The sequence below is a fragment of the Chaetura pelagica genome, unplaced genomic scaffold (assembly GCF_000747805.2).
Source record: "Chaetura pelagica isolate M959 unplaced genomic scaffold, ChaPel_1.0 scaffold364, whole genome shotgun sequence".
NCBI classification, from domain to species: domain Eukaryota; kingdom Metazoa; phylum Chordata; class Aves; order Apodiformes; family Apodidae; genus Chaetura; species Chaetura pelagica.
In genome coordinates, this window is record NW_009953089.1 from 1,706,682 (window position 1) to 1,717,264 (window position 10,583).

Consider the following 10,583-nt stretch of genomic DNA (forward strand, 5'->3'; position numbering starts at 1 on the left):
TGCACCTTCACTCCGTGGCCACTAGCTATGAAGTCCTTGGCAGTCCTGCAGCTGGGCACTGCACCTTTTTTGCTGGCATCCAAGTTTCCCCTGGATAAGCCTTGTCACCACCCTCAGTAGCTGAAGCTACTTCTTTTCCCTGTCTCCATGAAGGACATCTGGGTGGGTGTGGAAGGGCACAGGGACTACCTTGATGGTGAAGGAGGCAGGGGGATGAGAGGAGGAGGTGTCAGATCAGTGCAAGGGTGCTGAAGGGGGTACATGGAATGGTTTGGGAACAGAGGATGCTGTAGCGTTGGAGGAGATGGAAACAGCTCACTGGGTGGGAAGAGAGAGTGAGGAGGATGCGGCAGGTGGGCGGTGGAGGAGGGAGGCAGCTCAGAAATGAGAGCGGAGGCAGAAGTGAGGAAACTCAGAGGATTAGCTGGTGCTTTCTGCCTTGGGTACCATGAGCACTGAACTGTGCAAGTTCATGGCATTTTGCAAAGCTGCACACATCTGCAAAAACTGAAATGACACTGAGAATTTACAAAAGATAAATATGGAAGAACTTGCTTGAAAGATATTTACAATACAAAAATTTATCATAGTTGACAGACTTGCTTGTCCTCTTGTAATGGAAAGCTGTTAATTAACACCACTGGTCTGACCTTGGGTTCTTGTATTGCAAAGATGCCCAGAAGCTTGAGAGCCCTTCTAGCCCGTGACTGCTAAGTAAGACATAGGGAATTTGCTATAGCAAACCAGTCTCCTTAAAAATGAGGTTAAAGGAATGATAAGTAAACTGCATTGGAGTTTTTTGTCTCTGAGCAGGAGATAGAAATTCTTCTGTACAGCAATTTTTTTTCCCACTGGATTTCTAATTTAATTGTGAACTGAGGTGTGGTTGTCATTGGGGAAGTGGCTGTGTAACTTAATTGACATTTCTGCATCCTTTGTGTTTGTGACTCACAGATGTTGGTTTGAGTCATCTCGTACTGGTGGGCTGGAAGGAGCCGCTGTTGTTGTGGGGAAGTGAGCCAGGGCAATTCCAGGAGAGGAAAAAAAAAGAAGACTTTTCATGTAGAATGAATGAAAGATGCTGGAAAGCTAAGATTACTTCTTTTCTTCATTTTAGAGGGGTGCTTGTTGTGACCTCTGTCACCAAAATCCTTTGTGTTGGCTGGAAATCTCAGCTGCATCCTAGGCAAGCTTAGCTGGAACAATTAAATTACAAACCCCTGCAAAGAGCTGTGGTTCCAGATACCCATCTGAGCTGTTCCCTTCCACCCTTAGCATTTTGCCCAGCAAAATTTATTTTCTTGTTTAGCCACCAAATCACATTGGTTTATTTTTAAAATGAAATTTTTTAAAGCTGTAGATTTTATTTCTTTTTCTCAGTTGCACACGTTTGCACCAAATTCAAGCCGGAAGCAGAAGAAAATGGAAGCAAACTTCCAGTCTTGGTTTCACAGTTTGGAGTTTAGCCTCTCGAAATGTGTGAAGCTGTATATCAAAGGGTGGGTGCTGTGGGATGATCTGGCTGTAGTGCTCATTGTATTTTTTTCATTTCATTTTATTTTTCTCCCTACTTAGGTCAAAATGATTATTTTTTTCTAAACATTCCTGTATGTTGGGCAGATTGTGGAAACTCTAAAAGACACCCAACTCCTCTTTTTTTTTTTTTTTTAAGCTTAGATGGTGAGAACAGTTTATAACTGATGGCAGTTTTTATAAAATAGCCTCCATCCTGATAAAATGTTACCCCCTGGTGTGTCATTTTTCCAGCTGAACTACTGGTAGGATTGAGAGATCTTGCACACTGCTGCTTAAATAAGTAGACTACATGCTCTATGTGGAAATCATATTATTTTCTCAAAGGAGAACTAGTAGGCTCAGTGCACCAAAATTGCTTTAAATAAACTTGCAGATACTCTAGCTTTTTTTTTTTTTTTGCTCAGCTGCAGATGGTACAGTCTATCAATCAAGCTTTCCCAGCTTTGAGAATCTGCCACTGAAGCTGTCTCTCCTCTGCGTTGCAATTACATTTTGTCCTTTACAGAGCTTTGTATCTGAGATATTTTATTGCTACTAATCAGATTGTGCTTTTGGGCTGCAGATAGCTTTTGGTTTTCCTCAGATATATGCTTATTAAGATCTTTCAATAATTTGTTAATTGAATGTGCTATTCACTTGCAGTAAATTAGCTGCATCGTGCTTTCAGAGTGCAAGAATACTTGGGGGAAATTAATGCCTACCTTATCAATGGAGTGAGTCAGAGTTTGGACAAATGAGTGGCTTACAAAAAGAAAGGAAAAATACATTGTTGGCTGTTTCTTACCATCCTGGTGGTTGTAAATCATGTGATAGTGAATGGAGGTAATGCTGTGGGGTGGGGAGGAGGCAGCAGAGTCCTCCTCAGCCTGGTGAGCGGATCACTCAGCTGCCAACATGTGTACAAAACCCAATCAATGCTCCTGTCCACTGACACAGTGTGCACAACATACTGAGCTGAGTTATTAAACAGTACTTAACTCTACCTTTGAGTTCCGTGCCTTGCAACATGCTGGTGCAAATTCTGTTGCATGTTCTGGGGTAGCCTGCACTGCCCCTTTGCCCTGGGGGTCACTGGTATTTCAGCCAAATTTTGGTTTATGATTGGCTATTTGTACTTCTTGTATTTTCAAGCATCTGTAGCGGACATAATAAAAGCAGGAGTTGCTGATCTATAACCTAGTTTGTCCCAGGGTGCCTGTAACTAACTCGAGTCCAGAGGCAGCCAGTCCAGAGTGAAAAAGGAGAGCTAAGGCTGAGAGGAGCTGTGGTTGCAAGCAGCTGCATTTCACTCAACTAAAGATGAGGGGCAGCCAGAACATCTGACCCCAAAGTCAGTTAAATAGCTTTTAAAACCACTTTGGACTTAAAAAAATAGAAAAAGAAAAAAAGTACAGCTTCCTCTTGTAGCACTGCTAGTTACTATCTCACTGCAGATACCCTCCAAAGCTGTGATGAAATATGAAGTTAATACATCACTAGCAAGCTTTCAGTCACAATGATGTATTATTCAAAGTGGAATTAGCTAGAAGGATCAAGCACACCCATTACTTTATTTAAAATAATAATTGGAAGACTCATTAACTTTTTTTCCTCCTCTTTTCAAACAATATGGTGAACAAGACATCTAGGACCATTCCCTCCACCAGCTTATATACCTCTGTATACCTCAGTGTATTTTCATTCTTAGCAGGATTATTAACACCTGAAGGCCAAAACCCAGATTTGACTCAACAGAATTTGCCTTCAAATCACTGAACCTGAAACCAGTTGCCGTAGGCAAAGACGAGCTCAGCTCTAATGCACATTTTTAAAAAATCAAAAGGTCATGGCAATATCTGTGTGAAATAGTGCGTGTACTAGCACAAGGTGCAGTGTCACATCTTGCCTGGGTACCCGTTATTTTCTCTCATTTTACACATGAGCAGCAACTGGAAGTATTAAGGGGGCTGCTTCCGTTTCTTGTTTTCTGTTGCAAATTTATTCTTTGGGATACTTGCTTGGTGCAGTCCATTCATTACACGGCAAATGCTTTCTGTCTCCCAGCCCACCCCTGTCAGGCTGCAGGCTCCTGGCCAGATTTGTCCTTTTGCACCTACTCGTAAGGGAGATGTGCAATTATAGCATATATGGGGGAGATGGAAGAAAATATCATCTGTGGAGGAGCAGGAATATATCATTCTTGGATCATTTAGTGCTTGTGAAGGTGAAAAACTTATAGCACCAAATCTAGCTTATATGCTGGCAGCTCTGTAGGCATTTTCTTACCTTCACAGATAGCTCAGTGTGCTGCAGTGTCGACCAATATCCCTTCTCACCCATCAGTTCTCCTGAAAAGGTCCAAATAAATATTTCCTACTGTATTTCAAAGGAAAGCACATGTAAACTTTTCATATCTATTCATTTACATCCTAGATCTGGCTGAAGTCCTTCACTTCCTTTTATTCAGAAGTGTTTAAGAAATGAGATACTTATCCACAAGCAGATTTTACAATGTGGACTTCAAAAGGGAGCGAAGAGAGAGATGGGACAATAGACTCTGTGCACAGCAAAAGGGTGCATAGCACAAAGCCAGGATGTGTATCCTTTCTCAGGGCTTCTGACAGATGCTGGATTAAAGCATCTTCGTCCAGCAGGTTAGGAGTAGACCTACCCAAGCTGCAAGCTGGATGTACAATAGTTTGGCCCCAAAGACAAGAATTTGAAGAGTTTCACAAGCAATATGACAAGTACTTTCCCTTTGCTGAGAATAATATGCTTCTTTTGACTGTGGTTATCTTGGGTTCTTTGAAATGCTGTTGCTGTGATGTTAAAATACATTTTGTATGGCAACATGTTTTCATTAATGGGATTTTTCTAATTTCTGTTCTAAAACAGTGAAAATCAGGTCCTTTCCCATAGAGACTGGCATCTGTCCAGCATGACAGAGCTGATAAGAGAATACATTTTTTAAGCATGTTGCTTGTCCTGAAACCCTACAGGACAATTTAATCTTTGCAACCGAGTTAATTTATAGTCATTTTCTTTTTCTTTTTAGTTGTTTGCACAGAGTGTTTGGAGACTTGAGTATCTGGCTGGTGAGCCGTAGATCTTAACTGCAGGCTGAATGGGAGCTGCAGGCATGTGGCTGGGGGAATATTACCCCTGACTTTCACTGTTGTAATTGAAAGTAGAATTTGACACATTGGCATCTCTCTGTGTCAGCCATTGTCACTGGCTTCAGCTGCCACGGTTAAGTATGTAGTCATTCATCCTTGGCAGACACCATCCTTTGCAGCACAAGAGGCTGGTGCTCTGGATGTTAATGCCACGGCGCTCTGGGAGCAGCTGCCCTATCTGGAATTCAAGGCATGCAGATTGTCTTGGCCATTTTACTTAGCAGATGGGTAGGGCTTGATAGATGGAAGATTTAGTTTCCAAGTCAAGGGCCAAATGTTGCAGTGGGAGAGAAAAGTAAATTATATCACTATTCGGAGGGGAAAGGCTCAGGTACTGTATCACAAAATTGTTGCCATTCATTTTCCTCTGACTTGCACAAAATGCATGTCATTTCACCTTTCAATACAGCCAACTGTGGCTTTTTCCTTCCTTTGGAGATGCTTTGCAATGCTGCCTGTGAGCCCATTTAATGAGCTTGAAAGCAGTCACTGCAAATTTATGACAGTTTAATAAGTCTAAATGCCAGATTTTATTTTTTTTTAAGGTAGAAATGAAAGAGAAATTGTAATTTGTATCACTCCAAATAGGTGGGTTTTCTGCTGTTCTTTTTTTTGCCTACATCCTTTTCTTCAATACAATAGGTCTATTTGAATGTGTATTTAAAAGGGAAGTGTATTCCTTACTCCTGAGCTGCTCAAGCTATTAATATTCATCTACTTCTCACAAGGTGACTGGTGCCAGGCATCATTAGGAAGCTTTGTGGTACTTTCCCCAGCCGTCCCTTGGTGGCTGGTGGGAGGATAACCTGGCTTTTGGAGAACCTGCCCAGAGCAATGGGAAAAGGGGGGAATCTGGTCCTTTGGGCAGGAATCTCAGAGGTAACATCTGGTATTGCTGTGTGGCCTTTCTAACTGCCTCAATGTTTATTTGGGGCTTCCCCTATTTTTCTGGTTTTGTTATTTTTCCTAAAAAAGTCATTGGAAGCTCAAAATTTTTGCCTAAGCCTTTTTTTTTTTTTCTTTCCCCAGCAGAAAAACAGGTTGTGCTTTACCTAGATTACTTCAGCACATGGTTTAAAATATAGCATGTGGTATCATTTTTAATGCTTTAGAACTCTGCTGATTTTTGTCAAATCAGAGACATCAGGAAGTTCTGGATTTTTCCTGTAAAATAATCAGGTGAACAGAGATCTTTGCCTACTTAATGTACAATGAATGGTAGAGAGTGAGAACTGGTTGGGTTTTTTTAACTCACTAGGACGTGCTGAGCTTAGTACTGCTGTAACACAGGGGCTTTCTGTAGAGTATTACCTTGCCCAGTAAAGGCTATTTTTACATGCTGTACCTCAATGCCCATACTGGTGTCATCAGCCTGGCTGTGGTGGGTCGATCCTCTCGTCACATCTGCTCTGTTCCTTTGGTGGAACTTTCCTCTTTGGAGTATTAATAACGTTATCCTGAGAAGGTGCTTAGCTCCCTGGCCTGCCTCCTGCCCTGCTGACTTGGAGGATAAGGCCGTAGGAGCAGCCCTTTCAAGCAAGGAGACAGCAGGTTGTGCTGCTGAAAGGTGTTAACGCTGTTGTCAATAGAGTTCATGACTGATCAGCCTTGTTGTTCACTGAGGAATGAATCATTTCTCAGTCCCCGCATTAGATGCAGGAGCTGTAAGTAAGTGCCACCTGTCTAGGGTAATGATTTCCACCAGGAATTCACTTGAAGAACATCCCTGTTTTGTGACTGCCAAATGGGGTCACTTGTGCATTCCCTCTTCCTACATTGCAAATGCTTGTTTTATTCATTACATTAATATCAGACCATTCATTCCACTCGGAATGGCATGTGCACCACGTATCAAAGTCACTCAAAGGGTATGATAAACAAAGAGATTTTGCTTCTTCATGTCATGCTCATCCCATATTTACCCTATGGTGAGAGCTCTGTTAGCACAGGAAACTGCTTAATGATATCTCTGTGTTTATTTTTCCCTTGTGCTTAGCATGATAGTTACCTATTTATTTCTCCTGAAGAGGATTACAGGCATTTTTCAATTATAAATGATGCACACAAGCATTATTTATCCTGTTTACTGCAGACCTATAGAGTGTTAGTCGAACAAAAGCATCTCATTCAGGAAACACCATTTGTAGTAGTGGTACTGTGGGTATTTTAGGGCAATTTCAGGATGGTTTTCCATCTGTCCCATTAATACTTGCAGTGCAGAGCTCTCATGACCAGCAGCATGGCAGCTTTGTGTGGGTGCATGAAATTCCTGTCCCTGAGAAATTTTAATTTGTGATGTTTCTCCTGTGTTAGAAGGAGGAGGGGGAAACTTGTTGCTCTTCTCCCACTGAAAAGAAAAGCTGTGCTCAGCTTTGGCAGGTGTGTGTTGGGTGAAGCCAAAGTGCTGAGACCCAGTTACAGATGTATGGTCTTTTTCTGACTCTGCAGCCGAGGCAACATGAGACATGTGGCATGTAAAGTCAGTCTGAAGAATTCATTGCTGCTTTCCTTCAGGATATATTCATAAGATAATAAAAATACTCTGCTGTAATACAGGTTATATAACAGAAAGATAAAAACAGTTTGTAGAAGGAGGTAAGCTCAAGCTTTGTGGCATAGAATCATAAAGCAGGTCAGAAGGACACTTCTTATGCTAGAGATTTTTGTCTTTTTTTCTCCCTTTCTTTTAAGTATCAGCTGTTGTCAGAGACAGAATTCTTGTATGAGTGAATCTCTGATCTCAACCAGCATGGTAGCTCTAGGCCAGTTAAACCAGAGATGTACAGCAATGGGGATAGAACTTGACATTTTGGACTTCAGAAACCTCCTTTTCTCTATGAACACAGGCAGAAAAAGGATACAGAGAATAAAAAAAAAAAAAACAAAAAAAAAAAAAGAGGAAAGTCAAGGGGGTTTTGTTGGTGTGTTTTTTTAAGAATTCAAAAAAAAATGTAAGAAAAGTTTTACTCTCAAGCTTGAACTGTTCCACAAAATGAGAAAACTTTGGGGCCCTTTTCTACTGGTCTTGCCAAGATTCTGAAATAGTCGTAGTGAGGTATGGGAGAACATTGTGTGAGTATAAGGAAAAAAGAGGAGAAGCATCTGGAAGGAAAATAACTCTATCCCATACAGGTCTGAACTGACATCTCCGCAAGTGTTTGCATGTGATTTTTAAGGAACATGAGATCCCAGTCCTTGTACCCTTGCAGAAGACATGATGACAAATACACGGAGCATTTGTTCTCCAGCCACTAAAGAAATAATGTGGCTGTTAATTTCAAACTATTGAAGAGCACAACCCATTTGCAGAAGATGCTTTCAAAAACATTGTGTACCTGGATCTATATAGGCATCCCATCTCAGCAGATTAGGGTGCTGCCAAGGCTGAGGTTAAGAATTTATCTACCTTGATAGAAAATCCCAACAAGAAGAGTTTGAACCCTTAGGATTCTTTACCTTCTTCAAACTGATTCCAGCTGTCACCAGAAATGAAAAATAAAATATAAAAGGAAACAAATAAAACTCTTTCCAACTTCTGCTTAGGCAGCAATAAATAAAACATCGTTCAAGTCCACTGCAAGTTTTTCTTACAGTCTTGTACTAAATTGTTGGTACTTTTAATTATTATTTTTTTTAGTGGTAGCCATGGCTTAGAGAAACCTCAATAAATGGAAGAGATGCAGGAACATGTCTTGCAAAAATTCTGTGTTTTTAGTGTTTACTGTTGATTTGCCAGAAGCCAGACAGAACCTACAAAGTGGGTCACTGGGTTCAGTGTACTGTGATTATTATTTATACAGAATCCAAAGTGTACAGAGCACCCCTTTGGGCATATAAAAGTTCACGCTTCAAAGACTTTACAGCCTTCAAGGCTAATATTATTATTGCCAGTAACATCTAAGCTGTATGTGTTTCAAAGCTGCTGTTGCCACTTTCATAACTTTATTGCATATCTTGCCCTACCTGATCGTTGCAACTTCTGGAGTTCTGTGATGAGAAAAGGATCTTCAGTTTCCTTTTAAAAATACCAAACCAAAACAAACCACTTTGTCTCTAGACAGGAGAATAAAAATGTGTCCTGAACACATCAGAGTAGCTCAAAGGCCAAATAAGCAGAAAAAAGAAAGGTAGTTTGTTGTGGTTTTTTTTCACTGGAGTTGGCTAAGAAGATAATGAGGTTTCTAAGATTCCTTATTAGTCATGGGGAGGGAGGATGAGAAGCACTTGTGAAATTTGAGCAGTGGATTCCAGGTTTCTCTTCAGGCCATTCAAAATACCATTTTTTTGGAAGTGCTACAGACAGTGATGTCCTCTTAAGAGTACCCTCCTAGCTGGCTCCGCACTTCATGCTGCAGTGTGTCCCTGCTGGCCACAAGGTCCTCTCTCAGGGATTTCTTCTTTTGTCTCCACTCCTTTCCCATATGTTCATACACGGCCATAAAGTGATTAATTCTGTTTTTCCTCATGACATTGAAATCACGGTCAAGCAGCAAAGTCCAGAGGAGCTCTTTGGCATTCAGCGTGTTTGCCTATGGGGAGCAGTCCATCCAAAAATGATCAACACTGCTCAGGCTTTTGATAATGACTCGTGGCCAAAAAAAAAAAAAAGACTAATATACCCTGTGGGTGAAGTACCTGCCAGTATTTATTTCCCAAAAGTAAATTGGCAAGTATCTTGAATAATGGAATATTTCACAAAAATAGTGAATTATTCCTTCAATACCTCTGAAGAGGCAAAAGGTTAAAAAAAAAAAATTGCATTATTGGTTGTAAATTCCTTGGCTGTGTAACAAGTAAGTGACTGAAGTGATGGGTTTAATTTGGAAGTTGTGGAGCTCAACTGGGATAATCCTTCCTGCTGTCTTCCCCTCCTCTCTCTGGCACTGGGGCTCACTGTTGTGGAGGACACGGGTGATTACTGTGTGATAGAAGAAATACTGCAGGACACCAGGTTTTGGTCTGGCAGTACAAGTGTTGTCAGAAATCAGTGATTTCTTCTAGATCCTCTCACAAAGCTCTTTTCCTTTCTCCCCATGTGATGCTAAATTAAATAAATGTAAAAATATGAATAGCAAGGAGATGCCAAGGCCCAGCTCCGTTACAGCTGAAAGGGGTCCAGCTTCACTGATCTAAGAGGCAGCACCAGATTTATTTCCCATATCAGTAAGGGATGGACTGGTCTGAGATAACTTCTGTTTATCACAGTGGACTTCTCCAATGAAAGCAGAATTGCATGGAGAAAAAAATCAGGTCTCTGCTTTTAGGCTTTGCTGGGGTGATAATATGGCTAATGTTTTAATAAATTCAGAGGATGCTTTCTTTTGATTTAACCTTTATTTTATTACATCTTATGTCTTTGGCATTTGGTGGAGAGTCATTGTAAATGGGACAACTAAGCAACTTGTTAGATAACATCTTTTTTTTTTTTTTTATCTCTTTCAAAGATTGAAGTGAAACTGTTCTGCCTGATGCCAGAATAGATGTAACTAATCCTGTATCCTTTGCATGTAGGTCAGTCAGAGGGACAATCCAGCACTGGATCCCATTATCCATGGGTTGAAGGGTGTCGTACATCATGGTAAGTTGCTGCTTAAACTTTTTCCTTGCTGGAAAGGGCAGAAGGGCAGGAATATTGTCCTTTAGGGATCAGGTCACCCCTGAAGGGACACGGTGCCTGCACATTATTCATGCACTGATGTTTAAGGGCATCACAGCCATTATTTGATTGGTAAAGATCGGAGTAATTTGTTACTTGAAAATGGTTTGGGGTTAACAGTAAACAATTTGTTTCTTTTCAGTCAGTGCTCTAGAATGTGTAAGTTATCAATCAAAACCTACTACAATGTATCATTCATATTAGCACTTCGAAGGCAGCGTTGGTTCTTCATTCCT

At 40.9% G+C, this 10,583-nt stretch overlaps 1 protein-coding gene across 1 annotated transcript in view; it reads left to right on the plus strand.

Moving 5' to 3' along the window:
* The window catches only part of PTPRG (protein tyrosine phosphatase, receptor type, G), a gene marked incomplete at its 5' end in the record, with an annotated part of 313,696 nt that overhangs the window by 189,839 nt on the left and 113,274 nt on the right, over nt 1-10,583 (plus strand). Inside the window, 1 exon segment of the mRNA XM_009997037.1 lies at nt 10,203-10,269. Coding sequence (XP_009995339.1) covers nt 10,203-10,269 — 67 coding nt within the window.